At 44.6% G+C, this 25,274-nt stretch overlaps 11 protein-coding genes across 11 annotated transcripts; 7 read left to right on the top strand and 4 right to left on the bottom strand. All coding sequences in view use genetic code 12, as the record gives it.

Moving 5' to 3' along the window:
• Positions 1-110: 110 nt before the first annotated feature.
• THG1 (tRNA guanylyltransferase) lies at positions 111-908 on the top strand (the record flags this gene model as incomplete). Its single annotated transcript, XM_029032253.2, has 1 exon — positions 111-908. One exon carries the CDS (start codon positions 111-113, stop codon positions 906-908), a length of 798 nt encoding a protein of 265 aa, XP_028892568.1.
• Positions 909-1,297: 389 nt separating this feature from the next.
• On the top strand, positions 1,298-3,208 carry RAD7 (UV-damaged DNA-binding protein RAD7; the record flags this gene model as incomplete). Its single annotated transcript, XM_029032252.2, has 1 exon — positions 1,298-3,208. One exon carries the CDS (start codon positions 1,298-1,300, stop codon positions 3,206-3,208), a length of 1,911 nt encoding a protein of 636 aa, XP_028892567.2.
• A 1-nt stretch (position 3,209) lies between these two features.
• On the bottom strand, positions 3,210-5,369 carry PRP39 (Prp39p; the record flags this gene model as incomplete). The annotated part of the gene is made up of 1 exon (XM_029032251.2): positions 3,210-5,369. One exon carries the CDS (start codon positions 5,367-5,369, stop codon positions 3,210-3,212), a length of 2,160 nt encoding a protein of 719 aa, XP_028892566.2.
• Positions 5,370-5,693: 324 nt separating this feature from the next.
• CJI96_0001593 (uncharacterized protein) lies at positions 5,694-7,346 on the top strand (the record flags this gene model as incomplete). Its single annotated transcript, XM_029032250.2, has 1 exon — positions 5,694-7,346. One exon carries the CDS (start codon positions 5,694-5,696, stop codon positions 7,344-7,346), a length of 1,653 nt encoding a protein of 550 aa, XP_028892565.2.
• Positions 7,347-7,550: 204 nt separating this feature from the next.
• On the bottom strand, positions 7,551-10,898 carry MSB2 (Msb2p; the record flags this gene model as incomplete). Its single annotated transcript, XM_029032249.2, has 1 exon — positions 7,551-10,898. One exon carries the CDS (start codon positions 10,896-10,898, stop codon positions 7,551-7,553), a length of 3,348 nt encoding a protein of 1,115 aa, XP_028892564.2.
• Positions 10,899-13,717: 2,819 nt separating this feature from the next.
• CJI96_0001591 (uncharacterized protein) lies at positions 13,718-14,278 on the top strand (the record flags this gene model as incomplete). Its single annotated transcript, XM_029032248.1, has 1 exon — positions 13,718-14,278. One exon carries the CDS (start codon positions 13,718-13,720, stop codon positions 14,276-14,278), a length of 561 nt encoding a protein of 186 aa, XP_028892563.1.
• Positions 14,279-17,026: 2,748 nt separating this feature from the next.
• On the top strand, positions 17,027-17,404 carry CJI96_0001590 (uncharacterized protein; the record flags this gene model as incomplete). Its single annotated transcript, XM_029032247.2, has 1 exon — positions 17,027-17,404. One exon carries the CDS (start codon positions 17,027-17,029, stop codon positions 17,402-17,404), a length of 378 nt encoding a protein of 125 aa, XP_028892562.1.
• A 761-nt stretch (positions 17,405-18,165) lies between these two features.
• Positions 18,166-18,507, top strand: CJI96_0001589 (mitochondrial 54S ribosomal protein mL60; the record flags this gene model as incomplete). The annotated part of the gene is made up of 1 exon (XM_029032246.2): positions 18,166-18,507. One exon carries the CDS (start codon positions 18,166-18,168, stop codon positions 18,505-18,507), a length of 342 nt encoding a protein of 113 aa, XP_028892561.1.
• A 64-nt stretch (positions 18,508-18,571) lies between these two features.
• On the bottom strand, positions 18,572-19,213 carry CJI96_0001588 (kinetochore-associated Ndc80 complex subunit; the record flags this gene model as incomplete). The annotated part of the gene is made up of 1 exon (XM_029032245.2): positions 18,572-19,213. One exon carries the CDS (start codon positions 19,211-19,213, stop codon positions 18,572-18,574), a length of 642 nt encoding a protein of 213 aa, XP_028892560.2.
• A 1,866-nt stretch (positions 19,214-21,079) lies between these two features.
• On the top strand, positions 21,080-22,372 carry HAP42 (Hap42p; the record flags this gene model as incomplete). The annotated part of the gene is made up of 1 exon (XM_029032244.2): positions 21,080-22,372. The coding sequence occupies one exon, from the start codon at positions 21,080-21,082 to the stop codon at positions 22,370-22,372; it is 1,293 nt and encodes a 430-aa protein (XP_028892559.2).
• A 181-nt stretch (positions 22,373-22,553) lies between these two features.
• CJI96_0001586 (uncharacterized protein) lies at positions 22,554-24,467 on the bottom strand (the record flags this gene model as incomplete). Its single annotated transcript, XM_029032243.2, has 1 exon — positions 22,554-24,467. The coding sequence occupies one exon, from the start codon at positions 24,465-24,467 to the stop codon at positions 22,554-22,556; it is 1,914 nt and encodes a 637-aa protein (XP_028892558.2).
• Between the last annotated feature and the right edge of the window lie 807 nt (positions 24,468-25,274).

The raw sequence follows: 25,274 nt of genomic DNA, 5'->3' as shown, positions 1-25,274 counted from the left end.
TTAAGTTCAAGATGAACACTTCTTGTAGTTTCACCGCAGTCTAAACGTGTCTCTCCTGCACGCTACTCCATCGCAGTAGAAGAGATCCACCAGAGTAGGGAGCCTTTAATATGGCTAACTCAAGATTCGAATACGTGAAGCAATTCGAAAGAGAGAACTTTCTTCTACCGGAAACCCACATCGTTATTCGTGTAGATGGCAAAGGGTTCCATAAGTTCAGCGCTCATTATGGTTTCGACAAACCTAATGATATCAGAGCTCTTAATGTCATGAACAGAGCCGCCCAAGCCATTGTGGCCCAGTTCCCCGATATCCAGATGGCATACGGTGATTCAGATGAGTATCTGTTCTTGCTTCGGCGCACTTGTGAGCTATTTGAGCGTAGAGAGATGAAGTTGGTCTCGACATTTGCTCTGTTTATGCTGGTATACTACGTAATGGAGTGGAATAGGGAATTCCCGGAGAAGCCCTTGGTGATAGAGAGGCTACCGACATTTGATGCTCGCGCCGTTGTTTATCCAAATGCACAGACTGTACGAGACTATTTTTCGTGGCGACAAGTTGACTGTCATATCAACAACTTGTACAATACGACTTTCTGGAAGTTGATCGAGAAGTGCGGAATGACGGGCCAGGAAGCCGAGAATTACTTGCTGGGCACCGTTTCTAGCGATAAGAACGAAATCCTTTTCTCGAAATGTGGGATCAATTACAACAACGAGCCAGAAATTTTCAAGAAAGGTACTGTGATTGTGAGAGAGTATAAGGAGGAAAACCATGTGGAGCTGCCCTCAGAGAGACAGAAACAGCGTATCGCCAAAGCTCGCAAAAAAGCACAAATTTCTGTTTTGCACGTGGACATTATCAAGGGCGACTTTTGGTCGCAGAGACCCTGGCTACTTGAGTAGTTTGGAGGAATGGTGTAATATTTGAAGTGTCTGTGGCCTTCAAGATTGGTTGTTAACATTCAGGCATGCATCTTTTGTGACACTATGGGAGGTAGTCATTGCGCAAATATACTTTGGTGACCGTTCTGTCAGTTCTGAAGCCACTAACTTTCCAATGTCACTTTGCGTGTTAATTCTTACTAGTGATTCAGGAAGTATAAATTTCTGTTTACTACTCCCAAACATCGATCATATGTTTCCAAGACTTGTGGTGGGACTATATTGCCGCACCCGTGCACCATATGCATGCACTTTATCAGTGCATTGAAGACATCGCCATCGAAGCAACTTTGGTCTTCGTGTGAGTATTTCACTCAAGAGTATAAAAAATCCCCGCTTTACAGAACCCGATGGTACGCAAGGCTCGTCCTTCAGGTGTTCGCGGGCCGAACTCGGCTCTTACCGAGTTTCTTAGAGTGGAGGGTATTACAGACGCCTTCAGGCAGCGGCAAAATCGTCAAAGAGACGAAAACAATTCTGGTACAGAAGAAGTCACTTCTTCACCCGCTGAGTCGCCAAGAAGGCTGTCTTCGACTCCCAGAAGAAGTAGATCGGGCACGCCTCAGAATTCAAGAAGAAACGCGCCTCTTGATGAAGAGGAAAGACAGATACGCGAGGCAGGCAGACAAAAAAGACGTGCCTCTAAAAGAATCAGGAATGGAGATGCTAGAGGTGATCCCGATAGTGGAAGTGATAGCAGTTCCAGCGACGATTACGCCTCCGAAAATGACGATGATTATGATCTTGATGACGATGTTGAGGACAATCTGAAAAAGTATGGAGAGGAAGATATGTGTGCCGAGTGTGGAAACCCGTTTACATTGTCTGTTTACTCGCGTTATGTGGACGATTTGAAAGGATATTTGTGTGATGATTGCAATGAAGAGCTCAAGAAGCGTGAAAAGAATGCGAGAAGAAACGAGCTTAATGCTCGTAAGAAGAGAAAGAAGCTAGCCGCTGCGCTTCTTGATAAAAAGACAGTCAGGATACCCAAATTACAGGATATTTGCATTAAAGTTATCACACAGAACATCAATGATGTAGAGGCTCTAGGTGATATCGGGCAATCGAATATGAACAAAATCCTGAGAATTCTATCAAAGAATCGCTCTTTAGATGATTCGACCATCTCACTTTTTTTGAATCCAGACTTAAGGGAGTTGGAATTCTGGGACTGCTCAAACGTCAGTTCTCACTCTTTCAATCAAATTGCTGCCTACTGTGCTCAATTACAATCCTTGACGTTGTTCATGTGTGGTCAGCTTCATAATGACAATTTGGTTTACTTTAAGGACAAGCTCAACAGTTTGACAAAATTAAGTTTGGATGGTCCGTTCTTGATCAGTAACCCCATGTGGCAGGATTTCTTCGAGCAGGCTGAAACCGAAATCACCCAGTTTGAAATTCGAAACACCCATAGATTTGGTAGCGACGCCTTTCTTTCGCTCATGGAAAAAAGGGGACCACATCTCACCCTGCTCAAGCTTCTGAGGCTCGATGGGCTCGACAGTACAGCAATTTATGAGCTTATCCCTCACTACATCACTGCAGCAAAGTTGACTGAACTTGAGATATCATATCCTCATAAGCCTGAAATCATCACTGACGAACTCATGATTCATATTGTAGCCATCACTGGAGAGTCCCTTACTTATCTCAACGTCGATGGGTGTAGCAACCTTACTGATGAATTTTTCAAGGAAGGTGTTGCGAAGTTTTGTCCAAGATTGGAGCATCTTTCCATGAGGGGGCTTGACTTGCTAACTACTGAGGAATTTGTTGAGGGCTTCAAGGAATTTGCCATTATAAATAGTGGTGGGTTAGTCACGGTCGACTTGACAAAATGTCGAGGGCTTGGTGATGATGCTATTTACAAGTTGCTTGGCCACTCCTCGCAAACTCTAGTGGATCTATCTTTGAACTCGTTGGATCTATTGTCGAAAGATTTCTTAGTACAGATCATGACAAAGGATGAGTCAAAAACTAAGCGTCTTCTCAAGCAAGCAATCGAGGACGGCGTGAACGATAACGTTGAAAGTGAAGGAGAGAAACAGCACTACTACCGTTATATTCATCTTCCCTTATTGACGAGATTGGATGTCGGTTTTGTTAGAAGCTTTGATGATGAAGTTGCGAGCAAATTCAGTGAGTGCTGTCCAAAACTCACCATCCTTGAAGTGTTTGGCGACAATAAGTGTACTGTCAAGGCCAAAGTCAGAACAGACTTATTGGTGATTGGACGACAAGGAGATTTGGCATAGTTTACTCTTCTGGATACTTCACGGGACCGAATGCTTTGTCAACATTTTTGTATTTGGGTGGAGGAGGAATTTTCGCATTGTCATCCAAGAGTGATATAAATTTTTCGTCTTCTGTAGGCGAGATCTTTTCTGGTATATCCTGAAAAATGCCAGGGTGAATGACATGTCTCTTTGCAAATCTGCGATACTCTTGCTCTCTATTGAAATTTGATGGTGAGTAGTGGCTTGAATTGTTCTTTGCGGACCTCTGCGCCTCCAAATCACGGATGTATGAGTTGTTGTTCGCCATTCGTCTTGCCGCACTTGCATTCCCGAAAACGCCATGAGATTTCTCTAAATCGTGGTAAATTAATGTGTCATGTAGGTCTTCATTATTGGGGCCCTTAAGGATCATTGCCATTTTCAAGTTATCGCAAATAACTTCATGATAAATGTCAAGAAATGCCTCAACGGCTCTCTGGGGGAGAGATGACCTTTCCTTGATGTAGTTAATAATACTTCTTAAATTGATCAAGTTGACCTGATTATAGCCCTCAAACTCGACAAAAAATTTCCAGAACTGTACTGAATAAGAAAAGACGAATTCCTGGGCATACTTGTTGAAAAATGTTCTGATCTTGACTGCATCTCCCGCTGCCTCAAGTAATTTGAGGTAGGCAACTGTCACTACGGACATACCATCATCATTGACCAATTTGGCAAGAAGGGTTATGAAGACCTGCTTTAGATCGTATTTGGCTTTCACATCGTTTTGGGTTTCAGCAGGTGATGTTGACTTTCTGTATCTGTCGACCTTATCGAAATATCCAAAGACTATAGACTCGAGTGCCGACTCTAGTGATTTGTGGTCTACGCTCTCTGTCCAAAGTTCCATTAGGAGTCGCAAAGAATAGACGTATGCGTTCTTCGCATAGATATGGGAGCCCGTGGACCCCGAATATATCTTCAAAAGATCAAATATATATTCGTTGCATGTGTCGAACTTGCCATGGTCCATTAAGAAGCTCTTGTACTTCATTCTGATCTCAGGTTCGTCAAGGGGAACAAATTTAAAAACAGCTTTGTCGTAGATAGCTTTTGTTTCCTCGAACTCTAAATAGGATTGCGCAAACTCCACATACCTCGACCAAATTCTCTTGCTGAAGCAGTTTGGCACTATAGAACGTTCGAATAGATTTTTGACAATGCGACAATGATGTCCCTTTCGCTCTCCGTCAACCAAACTCTTCAAAATGTTCACTTCATGATCAAGATAAGTGAGCCATGGCTCGGCAATCTCAGACGCTAACGAAGGATAGAAGTCTTGAACGTTTAATGCTGACTCAAATTTCCATTTCTCATTCACTTGTCGTTGAGTTTCTGTAAATATGCTATTCGTATAGTTATCGATGATTTGTTGCTTCTCCAAGGCTGACAATTCGGAGGCAGATTTTTTCCCGAACGCTTTGAGTCGTTCATTGAGCTGAACCTCATCGGTAATTATCTCAGATACGTCAAACACCTTATTCATCTCCGTGAACTGATTGTAGTAGCGAGCATACTGATATAAGGGAATGCGAATAAGGGTCAAATATAAGTCTAGTAGATGCTTTGGGTCATCCTTCTTGGAGGTGTGGCTAATATACAAGTCCCAAAACGGATCTGAGTTAAAGTTATGCCCTATGCAACGTTCAGCCCTGATAAACTCCTTGTCGATGCCATGAGCATCTGCGTACTCTTCGCCAGCACTTAGAAGAGCTTCAAGATATTCTACCCATAGACTCACACTCTGCGAGAATTCTTCTGTTGCCAATCGAAAAACCGCTATTGAATCTCGTAGCCCACTTACCTTGTAAGTGAATATCAGGAAACGTCTCCACAGTTCAGTAAGAAAAGGAAAACGCGCTAGAAGCAACTTGTACAAGTGCAATGCTGTAGCGGCTAGCTTAACTTTCTGATCCTCAGGGCCCTCGAAAGCTTTCCAGGCTTCCTCTGCGTCTCTTATGCATTTGTCCCACTCATCGATGTTGTTGATGTCCTGAGGCCCATGGCTAGAAGGCCCTCTCCAAGAATCCCTCGACTTTGGCCTTGACAGAAAATCATCCAGCCTAGATTCTGTGGCCAAGGTTTCTGATCCGAGTTCACTTTTTAAATCATTCGGGATCTCAGGAATGTCTGGCATGATGAGAAACTCTTGCTGTGCTGGATTACATTCAGATGTCTTCTGTTCGCGCCAATACAGTATAGTTTGCAACCATTTCGGCAGCACTTTTAAACTACTAGGTCGAGGTAATCTAGAATTGGAAGGCATCATTGGAGAAAAAGCCAATGACTTTATCGATCTAAACGACTGTAGTTCTCAAGCTTTTTCATCTTTTTTTGTTTATTTTTCATATCCATTTGTGCTAAGATGACTATCACAATGTGGTGCGTGCATATGTCTATATGTTCAACATCACTCTGGTAACTATTCTTTCTTCCTTTTACGTGCTGAACCACCACCGTCATGAATTTTCGAATAGTGTCACCGTATCCAGTGAATGTTAAGCAGAACCAGGAAGTGATCAGTAGGTTGAAGAACTACACTCAGCCAGAATACACCCACATCGAACCGCTATATGAAATACCAGTTTTTGGAGAATTGGATGTGGACAAGTTCCTCCAAGAACAAAGGCTTAAGAAGCCAGCCAGTCATTTGAATGGAACTAATCATGCAAAGGTTTCTTCGAACAATCTGGCCACTGTGGATGCTGAAATCGAGGCAAATACTAAGCTATATGTCGAGCTCGCTGATCTCCTACCGCAGAATAGGCAGCAGCAACAAGCGACTGTCATTCTTCAAAATTGCCCAGCACTCCGAAGAAATGCAATGGAAAAAGTTTTGAGAGATATTGTGTCTATATTGCCCGTCAAAGGTCAGTTCAAATGGACGGAGTTGACAGAACGAGATTTCGGAGAGTCCAGTAATATATTCGTACGCTTTTCGAATCTAGATTTAGCAGAGCTGTTCTGTGGGGTTCTTCCACAATTTAAAGATGCCTTTGGCGTTGAAGTTACGGCGAATCTAGAAGGAAAGGCAGTCGATGTTGATGATGACCTACTCAGACAAACAGTGTCTAGTGTTTCTAGCGTTATAGTCAACAAGACAAATCACGGAAGGAGCTCGAAGAAAACAGGAACTGAAGATTTGGATGAGGTTATGCAGCACTACAGTACTTACACTGTCGACAACGCGGATTTAGTCGATATACCTTTAGAATTAAGGGACAAGATTGTCAAGGAAATAATAAAGTTTAGAACGAGAGTCTTGACAATTGAAAGGAATAGAAGAAAGGACGAGTTGGAGATAGAGAGGCGGAAAGCCAAGGCAACACTTACAAGCATATTTCAAGACATCAAAGATCCTAGCTCTACGACAGATACCCAGGATCAAGATGGTATGGATGTCGCAGATGATGATGATGTTGATGATGAACAACAACTGGACTTTGATATGGCTGATGACGAATACATTAAGAAGATGAATCAAGATGAAACGAGAAAGGAGCAAGAAGCATATGAGCGAGCGTTGAAGAAAATGAAGCGTCTTGAACAGACCGAGATCACTTCGTTGCTTCTGCAGCTCGAGACAGAACAGAACTATGAGTTGGAGTTAATGGACAACAAACTCACTTACTTGGAGGAATTTAAGTCATTTGTTGACTTCGACAACCCGCGTGTCAATCCCATTCTCTCCTCTCATTTACAGCTTTACTATAACGATCATTCCGAATATCTACGGGTAAGAAACCTCGAAAGATCGAAGGAGGAAGAACTCGATGCTGCTGACGCGGAGATGGAGTCGCTGGAGACTCATGATGAATCAATGATGAATATCCAAGCGAAGCTGCCTTCACCACAACAAGTGAAAGATTTGGGTCATATCATCGTCCTGGAGCTTTCAAAAGATAAACTTTTAGCATTGAAGGAAAAGATCGAGAACTTGATTGAGGAGTATTTGGGAGTGAAAGAAGAATTGTTGGTGGACTTTGTGTACGATTTCCTTATTAGTAACAATCTCTCACAAAGAGATGTGTTGACTGCCGAATTACAAGAAACTCTCGATGAAGACTCAAACGTTGTTGTTGAGGAGCTCTACAAATTTCTCACTCAGCGGTGAAGTTTAAAAGGGTTCACAAGATGAAGTACATATGGAACAAAAAAATTGGTATAAAACATAAGATCGTACAAAATATGAATATTTATGTCAAGAAGAAGTAACGAAAGTGAAAAATGTATGATGTAGCGAGTGGAAGCGGCTTTAATTTCACAGAAACTTTGTAGCCAGCACGCAAATGACAAATATGCGATGCAATTAGATCGTCTATGATGACCAGCCAAGTGAGTTGAAAGCATTCACAGGCTCAGAAATCTCAGGGCGCGTAGAACCCGTAGAGTTTGTGTTTGATTGTCCATGGGAATCACCATGGGAGCTCCAGTCCAAGGAGCTCTCGTTGTCAGAGGAGGGAAGCTGAAGAGCTCTCTTCTTTTTGTACTTCTTGAATAAGAGCACCATAAGAGACATGTAGAGTATGGAACCAACAGCGGCACCCGTTGCCACACCAGCAATAGTACCCTTCTTCTTCACAGGACTGTTTGATGAATCATAAGAACCATTATTCTGGTTTGAGTTATCCAGTGAAGAGCCCAGCCCGGTGTTCAACCCCACTATTGGAATTCTCTTGTCTATAAGCGCAGCCAATTTAGCTTCAGTCTGATCAGGATTTCTGTACAACTTGGAGCTGTCATCCAAAATGAGCAGGGACAAGGCCTTGACAGCATTCAGGGGGAAGTAAACTTCCGCGACCGTGATCACATAGTTAATACCTTCAGCGTGGTATGGCACCAATCTGCTCACTAGGGTGCCATTGTACTCTTCCTTGTCACCGAATGGGAACTGCAATACTCTAGGAAGGTATTCAAAAATTTGGGCAGATGACAATGAGTTCTCGACAACAAACGGATAGTTCAAGCCTTCCTTGAAACCAATGTAAATGAGGTCATAGTCCTTACCAGGAGAAGCAGTCTCCGCTGGAGTGATCGCCTCCGGCAAACCAGAAGTCTTAGTAGGAGCAGTGGTGGCAGAAGTAAAGCTATCACCCTCAGTGTGACTGGACTCAACGACAATTTGTGTTGGCAACCAGTTCTTCGTCGACAGGGTTGCTGGCTCCTGAGGAGATGCGGTAATTTCCGGGGAAGATGGGGCTGCAGGTGTCTGTGTAGCACTGGTAGGTGCTGGCGACTGAGATGTGACTGGCAGTGAAACAACTGGCTGCTGAGACACTGGCGATGTTTGCACATAGGGTTCTCCTGAGAAGACTTGAGAAGTGGAAGATCCTGTTGGCGCCAGAGATGGACTGACTGCTTCCGTGGATGAGACGACTGGTGGTGCGAGCTCCGAAGATGGAGACACCACACTTGAGGGCGAAACCTGGCTTGTGAAGCTGCTTTGCTGTGATTCGATGACAGACAGCACAGCAGATGGCGTAGAGCCAGATGTCGTCAAAGCCAAAGGTGTCTCACTAGAAGAAGACAAAACAGACAGATATTCCGAAGGTGACAGTAAAACGGACTCCGCGGAAGGCAGGGAGGCACTCGAAGTGGTGACCGCGTAACTCGAAGTGGGCGTCGACGGTTCTGACACGAGCGAGGATGAAGTGGTGGCTGCTGGAGTAACAGCCGAGTCCGACGACGTAGTTGACTCAGGGAAGCTCGAAGACAGCGTCGTCGATGGACTTGAAATGGGCTGTGAGACGGTAGGGGGAAGTGATGATGAAGTCGTTAGACTCGAGATCACCGCTGGTGTCGATGATGAAGATGGGGTCGACGATGTCGTTGGACTAGACCCGACATCCGGTGTCGATGAAGTGACAGGATTAGACGGAGTGGACGACGATGCTGGGCTCGAGCTCACTTCTGGCGCCGATGACGTAGCTGGAAATGACGAGGTGTCAGGTGTTACCGGCTCATAAGTTTCACTAGACAGCACCGGAGATGACGCATCTGTACTTGAACTCAAAGTTAAGGCATTCTCCGACAGCTCGAAAGTTGACGATGAAGACGTCAACAGCGATGTAATAGCAGCGTTCGTGGTCTCACTAGGAGTGGATGACAGCCAAGTAGAGCTTGACGTAGTCACGGGAGAGAAGTCTGCACTTGATGACGTTGGCACACCCGAGCTCAGTTCACTAGTAGGGATCTGGTTGCCTAAGGGCGGTTCATTAGAGCTTTCCGATGTTGGCGTTGAAGATGAGGTGCTGTCCGACCCCCCAGATAGTATGGGATTCTCGAAAGACTGAGTAGACGAGCCAGTAGACGAGGTCGGCCCTATAGAAGGATATAACGACGTCAGCGGCAGCGGGGCCTCTGTATCCAACCCAGATGTTTCAGTTGACATCGCCGATGATGGAAGAGGCGACGAAGTGTCAATTACCCCACTAGACGGCGTTGAAGACAGGGGACTAGATTGGCTACTTGGCAGAGATGTAGCCACTATTTCAGTGGACAGCGACAGCGGAGTTGGCGGTGGGCTCGATGTCGTTGGGGAAAGCGTTGAAGTTGACGAAGTCAGCGATGAGGAGTCTGACGTCAAGATGTCATTCAACCAGCCCAGTTTCAGAGAGCTCAGGCTTAGGCTCAGACTCAGGCTCGATGGTGAGGACGAAGAGGTACTTATGCTCAGGCTCGAAAGGGACGAAGACGAGGAGCTCAGCGAAGAGCTCATCGAAGAGCTCAGCGAAATTGTCGTGGGTGATGTCAGCGATGACGACAGCAATGACAGGGTCGACAGAACGTCAGCCTGGGTGAAGGACTCTGTCGATTGAGTCGATGATTCTGTGGAAAGAGTTGCATCGCTGGGAGCCAACGTGGAGAATGGACTCGATGACGAAGAGCTGGAGCTCAGCGGCGAAGCCTCTGCCGAAGAGGGAGTGGACGTAGTTGGAGGGGCAGAGCTGGAGGACGACTCAGTCGTTGGGGTGGCTGGTGAAGACGTCTTTGTTGAAGAAGTACTGGGGGTGGAAGTACCGGGGGTGGAAGTACCGGGGGTAGATGTACTTAAAGAGCTGCTAGACGGAGCGGGCGCAGGGGCGCTGGACAGAGCGGAGGTTGGAGCAAACAAAGGTCCCGATGCCAGGCTGGATGATGAGCTCGACGTAGCAGGAGTAGGTGAAGTAGTCTGCGAGGTCTGCGATGTACCAGGAGCTGGTGGTGCCGCAGAGGACTGCGATGTCAGCGACGTCTGAGGAGTCTGTGGTGCAGTAGAGGACTGCGATGTCAGCGACGTCTGAGGAGTCTGTGGCGTCCCAGAAGACTGCGATGCTTGGGCTCCAAAAAACGCTGAAGGGTTGGGTACGATGGATGTCCAGTCCTGGAAGGGACTACCCGGAGAAGACCGAGAAGCAGTGTCCGTAGGCGAGGTTCCTGCCGTCGACAGAGGGCTGTTGTCAGCCTCTTTGTTTCCCTGGGCCTGGTTGAGGATGGAGCTCCAGTAGTTGTTGAAATAGTTGTTGCCGTTGGTGTTGCCGTTGTTGTTACCATTATTGTTATTGTTGTTGTTGCCGTTGTTGTTGTTGTTGGTTCCAACACTCTGGCTGGCAGGGTTTCTGCCCGAAGACTGACCTTCAGCGGCAGCAGCCAAGGCCAATAGAAGTGGCCAAACAAAAGATTTCATGCTTTAAAGAAGGACTGGGGTGGGTATAAATTGGAAGGAATCACACGGATTCAAAATAAACTGACAAAGAAATGAAAGCTTGGAAAACGTAGATAGCTTTAAAAGCAAGCTTGGGTTTAGTTAGTTGACCGGCGGGGGGCCTCAACGAGTGGATAATATTTTTAGCTCCTCAAAGTGAGCACGCTTTGCTTTTGGCTCTTCTTTTTTCGATGAACAGAACAAATGGAGAACTCTGAACCCAGGTACAAATATAAAAAAGTGAAAAAACTTGCAAGCGAACCACCAACGAAAGAGAGGTCTTTTCGCTTGTTCTGGGTTAACTAATTGGTCTGAATCTAAGGTAAGGGCGGTTCTACTCGAGGTATGAGTTTTTCGGAAAGTCCACTTTTTTCTGTTTGGGGGGAACACGGGCCTTAAAAGAGTGAGAGGGGACGGCAGGCAGGGAGACGGGCCTCAATTCTTGCACATTTTTTTTTTTTTTTTTTGTTCTGTTTTCGCATCCAAAAAAAGGTTCCTTACGCGGAGTGCACATAGAGCCTCTTAGCCGGCACATGACGCCAGACCCACTGCGAAAACGAGAATGCTGCGGTCGAGACAAACTGAATTTGCGAACTAGGCAGATCGCCCTCCTGCTTGTCTGTAGGATTCTTCTTTAGAGGTAAACTACGCGTCCAGTAGTAAGCTCGTCTGTCTGCAGGAGGGGCTACCGTGACTAGTCTCACCTTAGAATGGTAGGCACGCAGCGTTCCGAAAAGGGGAAGAGGCATCCCTGACTGGAAAGATCGAGGTCTAGAAGGTGCAAGTGAAGAAGAAGACTATTTGGGCCAAAAATTCGATTCTACTAGAAATCTGACAGCGTTGGGGGAAATTCTCGTAGGCACGGGGCCTGCATGGGAATGCAGCGAAAGATTGTGGATGAGATAGTATGGGAGTGTGGCATGCAGGTGAAAGTACAGGTCTCTGAGGCCGTGAATGTGCAATTGACGAAGGCTATTGATTGGGTGATGGCTTGAAAGAAACAGGAAATGAAGAAAGCCTTTTGGCTGTTTCATTTAAATTAGTATTGTAAAGGTTCTCGTTTATGCTTTTTCTTTTTTTTTTTTTTTCTTTGTCCCCTCTTCGTCATTCTTCATTTTACTATGGTAGTCCACGGCTTCTTAGTCCCTCGGCTACCTGCTTCTACTTCTGCCGCACTAGACGAATTGGTCAATTCCCCTGCCTTTCTCAGAAAGCCGCAGACACCGTCAACTGGGAACGTAGAAAGTTGGCTTCCCTCTGAAAGCATTTCGAATAAGAGACCTCCTGAAGAATTCGCTATATATTCATACTTCATACGGCAGAAACTTTATTCAAGGTTATCTGGAGCGAGTGGTGCAATTTTTCACTCAATGAGCTCTGGTCGCAATTCCTTGGGGAATGCGTTACATAAGCCTTGGGCGGATCATTGTCGTGGAACCTTTCAACAATTAGGAAAAGTGGGCTCGTTCCTGTAGCCTGCTGCCTTGTTGGCCCATAGATGGATCTGAAAACGGGCCCAATCGGGTTGAACTCCTCTCGGAGGTGCAAAATGTTCCTTTTGGGATTTAGTAGTCGTAAAGGCAACAGTGTATTATATCATTCAATAGTCAGTCTACGGGTGCAGTGTGAAGAGAGACAAAGACTCATTCTCATTGGCTCGAGCGGACAATGTAGACAGCTGACACAGACAATTCATTAGTTCATTATGGTGTACTTTTGTGTCTTTCTTCTTGTCTCAAGTGGGTAAAGTAATTACATTGGGATCAATGGCAATGAAACCAGAGGCCTGGCGGCAATTCCCATTGATCTGAAGAATGTCTCTCTGGGCATTCTCAACTACGAAAGCCCCGTGAAATCAAAGGCCGCCAGGAATGCCTGAGATAAAGTTACACAAAACTAGTTGATTTGATGAATCAGAGATGGTGACATATGTCTACGAGAAATTGCTCAAGAAGCTGATTTGAAGGTCTTTTTAGCTCCTTAGCTATTTATTGTTGTCGATTTCTTTTTTGTTATTTTTTATCTTCTTCTTAAAACCATCTATAATGTGTCCCTTTGCAGTGGTTAAAATAACTCGATTTCGGACCGCAGAGCATCCTTGACAGACCCCCTCCCCAAAAAAAAAAAGATTGATTTTTTTCTTGCATTACAGTACAACACCTCCGTAGACATTGTAGACGTTGTGTAAAACTTGAAGCTACCGATATCATGCTAAGTTGCATTTCTAGCTACATCACAACTTCTCCGCAAAAACAATTATCAGCTACCCAAATTATCGATAAACCGTCGTTTTTGGAAAATTAGTAATGCGAAGGGAATGCAAAATCCTTTATTGCACACCCCTTATCATATGGAAGGTCGCCTAAAGATTCCGCTCTACAAAAGGGCTGCGAGCCAATCAGTGCCGAGTGTCCTAAGAATGAACTTCATCCCACATACTGGAGAGGGCGATTCAAATGACAATTCGAGAAAATAGGAGACAGGACAGGGCGGAATCAATTCTATCTGGTCCAATTTTTTTTTTAAGCCAGCTCAACTCTGGCTCAAGAACGTACGCGTTTGGGAGAATATGTCAATCCTTTTTTTCGTTCTTATTTTCTTTAACTACTCCCTTCTTGGCTATTGCATATCTTACCGAAACCAAAGAATATTCAAGAAAGAAAAAAAAAATTTGTAATGGGCCCTATGTTATGTCAGGTTTCAACACAGTAGAATGTGGTGTGTACAGAGCCCTGGTATCACCACTGGTAAGCGCACGGTGCATTATCTCTGAGGTCCATAGGTCCAGAATTCCGTCTAATATGTCACGGTTGCGTCGAGTGGATAGAGCAATTCTCGAGCAGAATGAACCCATTGACTCTCAAGACCAAGAGCTTCTCATTGTCCAGTTGGCAAAGCAAAATGATGAGAACTTGGCGCTCTACTCTAAAGTGTTAGCTTTTGCGGTGGTGGTGGAGCTTCCCATTTTAATATGGCTCACGAGAACAGCCAGTCTGAAAAGAGAAAAGTTATTGTTTACGATAATTATCACGCTCAGCTCGCTCCTCTCGTTGGTCAATCTCATGTACAACATTGATGATTTGGGAGAGCACCTTCTGCGAAGAATCATCCTGAGAAACTGGAGTAGATCCTTTGCTACAGTGTCGAAGCACATTATTTCCTTTAATGGGGTAGCTGCCTTCAATGCATTGTTGCTTGTGGATCTTGCTAATGTGGCCAGGAAGCTGGGATTCAAACATATGTACTGTATTGTGCCCATAGGCAACTTAATCATGGTGTTTTTGATTCGCAAATGGTATTCCGAGATCAAGGGCAATGTAAAGGAGCTAGACGGTTTGCGGTATGATTACAAGGGAGTCTGAAGAGGGAAAATAGCTCGAGACACAGCTGGCTGCCAACACGAGAAGATCAAAGTCTGCAAGCTGCTTGAGGTCTCATAGTGTTCTGAAATATCTTGTTTCCGGGATGCTAAAAACATACGGTCACCTTGAAGAACTAAAGCCTTGCTCTTTTTTATTCTGAGTTCTCCTTCTCATGGAAGCTTAGTTCTAGTGCTACAACAAAAACATATTTTGCATTCTTTCACTTCTGCGGACAAGCATTGTCAAAATCAACCCCACAATCGCTTAACTTGCAACATTGGCTGAAGGCAACGGTTCTCCAACTTTTGGAGAAACTCACAGGCGCGAAGCACTTACCCCAGGTTTTTGCTGCGAAGCAAACTCCATCGGATGCGAATGCACTCCTAGTGACGACAGACCGTGCAAATGTGAGGTCATGGTGATGTAAACATTTTGAAAGAGAACAGGTGAAGATTTTGCCCAAGATTGACTTGAAATGGCATTTCTTGAAAAATTCCTTTTCCACTTGTGTGTCTCGCTAACTTTTCACTACCTCCACGCGATACCTCGCATAAAATCCGGCGCCAGAGTTCTCCTCACAATTAATCTGCTTGCGTGACTATGTCACATTCCTCGCCAAACGTTGGTCCTGGTCGAGAGAGTGTAGATGCCACACTTGAATGATGTAGATCATCTAAGCCACAGCCATAAATCTTCTTCCCTCGGTTCAAACCTACTGCTACGATAAATTGTCCTGACAGAAGCTTTGGACAGTCTCATTGCGGGTGTCACCCAAAGGGCTGCTTATCCTCTGAAGCCAATTTCAATAAATGCCAAAATGTGAGATTTCAACCAGTCAAATTTCCGTTGGATTTGTCCTTGCTTGATTCCGCTAGTCCTGAATGTGGGGAGCAATAGGAGAGTGTGTGTGTGCGAGAACATGCCAGAATGTTTGCGGTTGAACCTGAACGGTTTATCTGTTTGATCTAGTACGCGCTGCGAGCGAAAAAGAAAGATGTCAACCCCAAACAAAAAATCATCACAGGATACTTTGCAACATGCAAATGAATGTGATGAATGCGAGAATCAGAAGCAAATATTATTTTTGCAGTAAGAAGGGCATGCTTAAATAATACTTGGCTTCTGACTTTAACCAGAGCTTGACTTTCTTAGTAGGTTTGATTTTCTCTTGTTAGAAGGTGAATGCCGTATTTGGAACCTCGGGGTACAAGTATGGAGAGGAGATGAGGCCGAAAAAAAAATGTTTTTCTCGAAGAATCCAACAATTTCCGAGGGCGAGGGTGGCAAGTTGGGCGCCTTGGGCGAGGTAATTCAAGCAAAAAAAAAAAAGGTTGTATGCAGGTTTGCTTCACGATTCCGAGGGGGCCCTGTGGGACTCCAGATGCTAAAATTATACTATGACAGTAACAGAAGGTAGTCGAAGCAAGAAAGTGACAAACAACAAGAGGATGCACTCGTTAGGCTTTTCGTCCATGAATGTTGCTACAGTTCCACCGTCAATGTTCGAGTCTTGGTAGGTCCTCAGGCGATGTGCCAAATAATTTTCTCATCCTCAGGCCACATGGGGCACAACGTGCTGGTGCAATGGCTGCAAAATGAAGCTCCCAATAGTGAAGCCATTTGAGTCCCGAGGACGAGAAGATTGCACGATTGGGAATAGTGAGCAATCCGCTTCTTATCACCGATGTCGCCACCTCGGGGCTTGCTTTCGACTTGTTACAACGTGGTGTCTCGTAGCAATCTCGTCGGCTGCAAAAGATGCTATGACGGGCGGCTAAACTGAAACAAACCGGACGAAACGTCGAGCAAGAATACCGAGGCAGCTTGAAGATTAGTCGAGCGTCAAGTAGACTTTTGAAGTTTCACTACAATGGAAGACACCCTCTAATTTGCAGTTGTTTCTGGCCATTTGATTCAGGGACCAAGTGTCAGCCTCACGTGTGTAATTACCCACACATACACACACTCTCACACATCAAAAAAAAAATAAAGGACAGGCCATCGCAGTTACCACTTTACCGATTTTGATCGTACCTGTCGCTTCAACTTCACAATTGGTGAGCTTTTGGCTCATTGCTGATTTTGAGGCAATAGCGGCCCTAAAAGCAACAACACATTGTGCTGTTGGGGTGGTGACAATAACAATTTGGCAGCTTGCCATGTGGCTGGTGGCACGTGTCTCCACATAAAAGCACCCCCGAAAGTCGGCACCACGCTCGGTCTCGAAGCTACTCCGAACGTCCACAATCCGGGACCCCGTAGTCGCCCCAAGACCGGTAAGGCCAAGCGCAACGAAGGGGAAGCCCCAAAGTCTTATTTTGTTTTCCCAAGGATCATGAAAGGATTGCTCGAGAGCCCCTCCTCCCATTTTTCAAACGGGCTTCCCGCTCGCCCGGTCCCCTAGTGTGTCACCCGTGTTTCACAAGTTGCCTGTTGTGGCTTGCCCTCGGATCGTCGTCCTCCGGCCTCGGGTGCGCCCTCGAATCTCCTTGGCCACACCTCAGGAGTAGGGCTCGAAAGTCCCCTCGAATGTGCGCATTGTGTCACCACAGGCGCAATTTTCCCATCTAGAACAGACCCCGCTGGTACTTCATTGCTAGCGCCTATATATACCCCAGACCCTGCCACGCCTGAAAAATTTGAACCTCAAACTCATCCTTTTCTTATTTGGAAGGATCCAAACGGAAAACACATTTCCTTTCCACATTTTCTTCATCCTTTGCATTTTATCCTACATTATCCTTCATCATGTCTGACGCCTTTAATAATTACTGCATTGCCTGTGACCAGTTGTGTTCTCCCAACTCGGTCTACTGCCTGACTACTTGTCGTGAAAGAGACGAACACCCTCTAGCTAGCTCGTTGAAATGCTCAGATATCGTATCTCCCTTGCTTACGCCGTCTTTGTACCAGCTGTCGGCGGAGAGTGATAGTGCCAGCGACGTTGGCAGCTCGCTACTCACTACAAGTGAGCTCAACAACTCGCCGTTGCTCTTGGCCACGGACCTGAAGGAAGCAGATGTGAGGGACTTGAACCTCAACTACCTGGTAAGCCAGAGCCAGCCGCTGTTGGGTCCCCTGGCGCTGACATCACATAACTACCGGTTGTGGCTTGGTGTTTTGTGAAGGGGATGGCATCATCTGGGAACACATAAAAAAAAATATGAAAAAAGCATGATCAAAAAAAATCAAAAAATTTAATGACAACGAAAATTTTCACGAATCAAAAAATAATATATCATCAAGTATATAGCATCTTTGGGTCTTGGTATAGGTAATAGAGGTATCCCGTTATTGCGGGATCAAGGATTTTTCAACAGCAGGTGGTAGAATCTTGTTAGATGCCGCTTAAGGGAGGAAGTATATAGGTAAAATAGACGTTATTGGCATTTGTACGTGTAGAATATGGAAGAAAATTACTATAGTCCGTCTGCAAGGGACTAGTCTCAGTTGTCGTGTAGCACGTTAAACCCTGATAGACACAAACGATACATTAACATTGCAATGAAGAGCAAAAGTGAAAGGGTCATTCCGTTACTCGGCTCATTTTGGATACATTGGATCTTCATCCCTTTTTTTTTATGTTTCTTTTTTTTTCAGTGGTCAGTGTCCTACGTTTTACCAATCCACTCTCTGATCTTGAGCTGCGCATTTTGCAGCTACCGGTTGCATCTCCGCAAAAAAAAAACCACCACTTTCCAAAGCAACTGTACTCAAAACTACATATTCGTTTCCAATGATTTCATTCCAACAAATCCCAATACTTCTCCTTCCATGATCTATTCTCCAGCTATCATCGTACCTCCACCTCCAAGCTACCTTTTTGCTCTTGCACGACCGCGAGAGTAGAAAAATTCAGTCAACTACCTATCTTCACCCACCACACAATGTTTGGTGCCTTCAGAAGCTCCCTTGTGGCGTATGGAGGGTACTTGTGGAAAAAAGCACCTAGGCTCTCGCAGCCCCAAAAACAGAGACTTAGAAGACGCATGCAGCTAGTCGACCATAACATCGAGGTGCTTTACCAGTCGTTGAAGCAGGACAACTCTGTATCTACAGGTTACAAGAAGATCGATGCGTTAAAGTTTGAATTCCCCAAAGAGAATGAAATGCTGCCCAGAGATAAGTACACCACATTTGACAAGAAGGTGCGTGGCTACAGAAAGCTGGTGCACTTTGTACCCAAGTGGACCAAGAAGTCTTTCAGAGAAAATCCCAAGTATTTCTAGAGAGACTAGATTTTCATCATCACTCACATCAATCATTATTATGTACATAGCATCAAGTTACCGGTTAAAGACGCTCCCAGATGTAGTTGGATATAAAGTAGTCGGAGTACTTCTCATCTACGTCTAGCACTGACGTCTGGTTTTTCTTCTGGTCGAATATGACAATCTTGTCGGCCCTCTCTGTCAGATCAACATGAACCCCTAGGCTTCTAAATAGGCTGATCTTCATGCTGGAGGAATTATGATTCTCTGACACACTAGCTGCTAGCGCCTGCTCTTTCTGCGCTACAAGCTCCTCCTTTCTTTTCGTCAAGTTCATTTTCGTCATGTGATTTTGGTTGATTTGGGTCTCAATATCTCTCAATTCCTTGGCTAACGCCACTTTCATCGAGTCTAGCTCGCCAGACTTTGTATTCATTAGCTGGAAGGTGTTCTCATTGGGATCAAGCGGGCTCTTTCCAAGACTGCTTAGCTGCTCCTTCAACACATCGCTTGGATGATTGAGACTCTCAAGTTTGGCTTTGGCCTCGGCAAGTTGCTCTTCAAGTGCACTTATGTTTTGCTGTAAACGATCTAGCTTGGCCTGCCGTTTCTCCTCCGTCTGCTTAATAGTATCAGATATTCTTGAAAGAATTACGAGATCTGGTTCCGTTTCAAAACTTTCTATGGTTTGGTAAACGAGATCTTGGGGCTCGGGACCTAGCATGATTTCTAGTTCACTGATATTGGTTTACGTTAGTTATATGTGTTGAGGATGCGCTTGTTTTGATTTCGCGCTAGTTGGAGCAAGATATGTACACAGCAGGTTATAAGGTCAAAACGGCAAATGGTAGGCCCATTTGGAGAGTTTTAACCGTAAATTTCATCACTGGTATTTAAATTGGTATCGAGTCGATGCTTTGTCAAAGGTAGCCCGTTGCCTTAAATTCCATTTCTGAATCATCGTCTTTACTGGTCTTGACTTCACTCAATCTACCCAAAATCGCAATCTGTAGCTTTCTAGTGCTTACGAAAAGCGGCTAGAGCAACAATATCTAAAGCAACAATTGCTTGATGTAGTTCTTTCGGTGATATGTTGACAAAGGTGGAAATGCCCGCAAAATTGTAGCCTGCACATAAATACACTTTCCCACATCAGATGTCCGTTGTTATCGAGCTGATGAACGAACTCACATCTCCATGAGTAAGAAGCCATACGATGGGGTGGACCTTCCCACAAACCCAAACTTGCCTGCGTGGATCTTGACTCCAAAGGAAGAACAGGTAATATTTGAAAGATGGCGGAAAAAGGCTTTTGCGAAGTGTGACGACTTGATAAAAGCATACGTTGAATGTTCAAACAGTTACGAAAATCCTATGGATGCGATGAAAAAATGTGAGGCAGCCAACAAAAGATCTCTTGACTGCGTCCAAAGTTATCAGAAAATGGAATATCTCGACCAAGAAAGAGATATTCTCATAGCGGAGAAAAAGTTAAAACAAAAGTTGTATAGACAGCAGTTGCAGGCAGCTAGGGAGGCTGAAGCAAAGAATAATCAAAAATAGTGGCACTTCTTGGTCTCATGTACATAGCCAAATAACAAATGAAATTGATGAGGTGGCATTAGTCGAAAATGGCATGGCTAAGGCAAGAACTTTGCAAATGACAGGTTCAGAACACCAGCAGAACACACTGCCATTCGAAGACTCTTCAGATATAAATCATCATGACTTCTCTTTTGTATCGTAGTAGTGACTTCCGAACACTGTGTGACTGGCCATGAAGAACGCTCCGTGCATGACACCCAAGCTCTGAATTGATTCGTACTGCCTTGCAGTTTCTTTCAAGAGTCTGTCGAACTCGGTCAAGTTCGAATGAAGCAATGCAGCCTGCTCGTTGAGCTCTGCCATCTGGTCTTCCTTGGACATCACTGTCTTTGATTGCAGTATATATTGACTTTATGGGTAAACTTCAACAGAGGAATCTAACGAGATGGAAGGCGTTTTTTTTTTTTTCTGTCACAGTTCAGCGAATTCTCTATTTCAACACTTTGGCTCCTAGAGCTAAAAGTAGGTGGATGTTTTGTTTTGTAGTCCTGCATCAGTACGCGAGCCTTATGGAGACTTCGTTGTAGCGAGGGTTCGATTTGGTCATTTCACACGTGTCCACGCACTTTGAAATTCACAGCTTCTTTCCTAGACGACCCGATCTCTTTCCGGAATTTAGCGTGTCTTGAATTCCTTTTTATTCAACCTACCACAAACCGAGATCCGAAGGCAACATTTATACTTCTTTCAAAATCCATCTCCATATTGCAGCATTGGCATTTTTTTCTGTACCTGGTCGATATCGTTTTTCGTGGAGACCCTGCCAGCTTGAAGAACTATCTGATTAGGTTTCAAAGACATTGGTTGCCCTTTCCACAGTGGTCCTCAACGGTCCAAAGGTCCTCCTTCATATTTATTAGCAGTCAGAAGGATACAGAATTTATCTCATCATAAAATATCCTCCATCTAGCCATAATTTATTTCACAAACGTTAATGCCGAACACCCCGATGCAGACAAGCACGAGTCTTCGTGCTTCTACAAGCATGCAAGTACAGACGAGTATGAGCTCAGAGAACTCGCAGAACGAGAATTCAAATGCTCAGCCTGCAACAACAAAGTACGCTAAGATCCAGCCTGCTATAGCCATCAAGCCCAAACCATCCGTCATCCCCAAGTCAACCTTCAACCCAGCATACAACCAGCAAGCAAAAACATCATCAGCTTCTCAAACAGATAGCCTTATCAACACATCTCGAAAATGGGTGTTGCCACCAAGACCACGGCCTGGTCGAAAACCCACGACATCGGGGAGTTCCCCAGGTTCGGAGAAAGCAATGCAGAAGAGAAAGCCTAAGGTGAAACGGGAGGAAGCCGCTGCTGTCACTTCAGCTCCTTCTACTTCAGTGATTGATTCTTGTGGCTCTCCTGCTCAATCTAAGAGACGCATCAGCACTGCCTCGGGTGTCGCAGTTGCTGTGACGGGAGTGTCCAACGGCTCACCACAGACTAGCGTGAACTCATCTAGAAAGGGCTCTGCGAGCGCCAGTGTTACCCCAGCACCTTCTATAAGTACCGCAGCAAGCTCCCCCAGAAATTACTCTGCTTCGACTGCCCAGTTTCCAACATCTCATGATCGTGTGAATGATCTTCAGAAGAGCTACCTAGCGAGAATCAAAGAGCAGGAACTCATAAAGAATTATATTGACGTACTAACAAAGCAAATAAAGCAATTGCGATTCGTCCAAAGCGGTGTCATTACGTTTGATGTTCTCAATGACACGAGCATCATAGAGACTTCAAGACCTGCTAAGCAACAGGCGCTGTCTTTTGAGCTGCTTGACCACATAAACAATATTCATGACTTGGATAAGCATCTTGCCTATGTGACTACGCAGCTGAATGTACTCCATTCCGTCACAAAGAAATATAACGGTGTGAATAACGTCGGAATGGGCAGGCCCCTATCAGACGATCAGACCTCAATGCTGGTTCTGCGGCAGGTCCGCACCATACTTGATCGCCGTCACCCCAAGGATGATGTCTCATCCTCCGTAGAGAGGTCCGAATCATTTACGCCGAGTCTATTACAACCCCTTCGTATGAATACGCTAGATCCGGAAGAGAATCTAGTAGTTGACATTGTGAATTCAGGTGATTCACTTGGCGGTGAGCGCAATCGAGTAGACGAATCCATGCCTGAGCCATCGATCGAAATAATGAACCTTCTACAAGACAGCGAAACGAAACCTGCTCTTGATAAGAAGCCAAGAAAGATTGGTTGTGGGTTTTGTACTAATGATACGCCTTGTGTATGTTTCGATGCTGATACTTTTTAGCAACCCGAATACATATTATGTTAATGACATTTTAATGAAATTTATGGCCCGGTATAAGTTACGTAAGAGTCCAACTTCACAGCACTGTTCACACGCTTTACAGAACTTGATGATGCCACAAAAGCCTTCTTCAACAACATACTCAGTTTGGTTATGACCACGCTGATTTGGTAGGGTGACACTAATGCTGTATAAATTGATGCAAAGTACGTACTTTTCTCTTCTTACGAGCAACCTGAAGTCCCAACTTCTCGAAGACGCCATAAAGTGTCTCTGATGATATCGGACGCGATGTTCGTTCTCCACTTCCTAAAGATAGATCGAGCTCTTCAAGGGTCGATCTCTTGGAAGTCGCCACGCTCATCTGTGAAATATCATTTGCAGCCAAATTTAATTTCCGTAACATTGGACTATTCAAAATACCATCGGTGAATTTGAAGCGTGCCAAGAGGTTATTCTCAAGACTCAAAGAAACCAAATTGCTGGGCAAGGTCGCTTCATCGTCAATGTTTTCTATCTTGTTGTTGGCCAAATTTATGTTCTGAAGATGCACAAGATATTGATTTTTTTTCCTGTTGAAAATTGTGAACGTTGCCGAGATTTCCTTGATCATGTTGGACATGAGATCAAGCGTGACAAGTTTGGGCGGAGGATTCCACCCAGTCAAGGAGCGAATGGAGTTTGCCGATAAATCGAGCGATATCAAATGCTCAAGATCACGCCAAGAGATGGGAGGTTCAGTGGACGGAAGACCATTTATCTTGGTGTAATCATATCTGTTTAAATCAGCAATGTTTGAACCACTAAGAGAAAGTCTCCGAAGTGACCTTGGGAAGAAAAAACCATCGAAGCGAATATTCCAACATCCGCTAAGATCGAGTTCAAGCAAGGACTCCGGTAGTCTTATTCTTTCTGATGGTAAGATCAAAGTATCCGGGTTTTGACTTGTCAAATGGAGACATTCAGATACGTTGAGAGTTTCCAAACTCTGTGGGAAGTGATAGAAAGAATATCCATCATCATTTGTAGGATCCTCGAGACTCTGAATAGGGCACTTGGATATGTCCATGAGTTTCAAGTCATCAGGCAAGTGCTTCAAGTGATGCAAATGGGTGAAGCGATTTCCGTCGAGTTTTAGAATTTTCAAAGCAGAAGGCATTTTCGTCTGGCTGAGCTGTCGGAGGGAATTGTTATCAAGCTGATTGTAACTCAAGATAAGAGTTTCCAAGCTATGGGGCCACTGATTATACTTATCGTCGTACACAAATTTCGTTAGTTGTGCTCGTGAAATTGCCAAACATTTCAAGGATTGAGGAAGATCAGAGAGTGTCAACGACTCCAACTTGCACTCTGTGATTACTAAAGTCGAGAGAGACGAGGGAAATTTTACATTGCGTAGCTTTTCAGATGAAACACCTGCGTCATTCCAGTAAATTTCCTCCACTGTAGAAGGAATATTTATCGTTGTGATGTCACACTTGTGAGTCCAAGAGGTATCAAGATGCTTCAAATTTGGAGGTAACTTTATACCAGACCAACTTTTTATACCATGCCCCAAAAGAACGAGGGTCTCTAGATCTCGCAACTTCCAAAAGGTTGTGGATAGATCTGTGATGTCACCGATTACAGGACCGGTGAGTTGGAGCTTTCTAAGGTTTGGGAACGACTGGATAAACTCAAAGCAGTCATCAGTAAAATGATGAGACTCGATGTGGAAGTGAAGATTAGGAATTTCAAGAAACCAGTCTCTATATTCAGTCAAGAGAGACCTCATGGAGATAAAGTCCATAGAGGTCATAACACGAACGGTCTGAGGCACAATGTCTGGATTATCGTCCAAGAATGAAGAGATCTCACCATAGCTTGTTATATCAATGAGTTCGGCTTTATCGTCAAAACATGCATGGGGCCTCTTCAACGGAGTGAGCACGAAATGGAGCTCTGAGTAGTATTCTTCAATGAGTCTATAACGAAGCCCAGGGACCTTTAAGAAGGTCTCACTGATGTACTCTTTGGGAACATATGATAAAATTTCACGAACAACGAGCCAAGGTAAGTCCAAGAAAAGATTTGGATCTAGCTTGTCATATTCCATAGTAGTTGATGTACGATGACAAATGAAGCGCACCGAGGGAAGTGAGCTACACGAAGCAGAGAAAGCAGCAACACTTCAACGTGACATTACAACCGAGAACTACTTATATTAATGCCAACAACGTTTACAATTTGAGCCAATTGCCCCAGTTCCATTCAACTTGAAACAGGACACTTTCTTGGTGGCATAGTGCAGAATGGCTGCGAAAGATAAGACTCGATTTGTGGATGACATTAGAAAGGCAAAGAGGTTTGAAATCATGATATTTCTCATGACCTTTTTGCCGATTGTGATTCGAAGAAATAAGAATTATTCATTTGTCTTATTTTCAATCCTTATGATACCATATTTATCTTGTTCTTAAACCTGATTATACTGACTCATGATACAATCATTTCATGTGCAAACACAAGAAGCCGCGTACTGTTGTGTGATCAGGAAGGCATTCAGGCCGTTCAGTTCTTTGAATGCAAAGCGAACATGGTGATATCTCAGTAGAAACTCATCACAACCAAGAAACCGCACCACATGACGAGGTAGACAGAAGCCCACCAAGGAAAAGCAATAATGCCGAAGACCGAAAGGAAGAAGACTCCGTAGGATAGCGCTAACAGAATCATCAGCGTTAGCTGAAGAAGCTCTTGCCAGGGTAGCCGGCGGAACGCCGACCTTGAACTTTGAAGGCAGGTCATAACACTCGACTTGAACCTTTGCCAATACAGCGGAGAGAGCTCCTCAGCATGAGTAGGTGTCAACAGATTCACAAATGAGACGGTCATGGCAAAAGAGAGAGGAAAGACTGATTTC

This window comes from Candidozyma auris, chromosome 2, assembly GCF_003013715.1.
Source record: "Candidozyma auris chromosome 2, complete sequence".
NCBI lineage: Eukaryota > Fungi > Ascomycota > Pichiomycetes > Serinales > Metschnikowiaceae > Candidozyma > Candidozyma auris.
The sequence above is the reverse complement of the archived record's forward strand: the minus strand, read 5'-3'. Positions and strand labels throughout refer to the sequence as shown.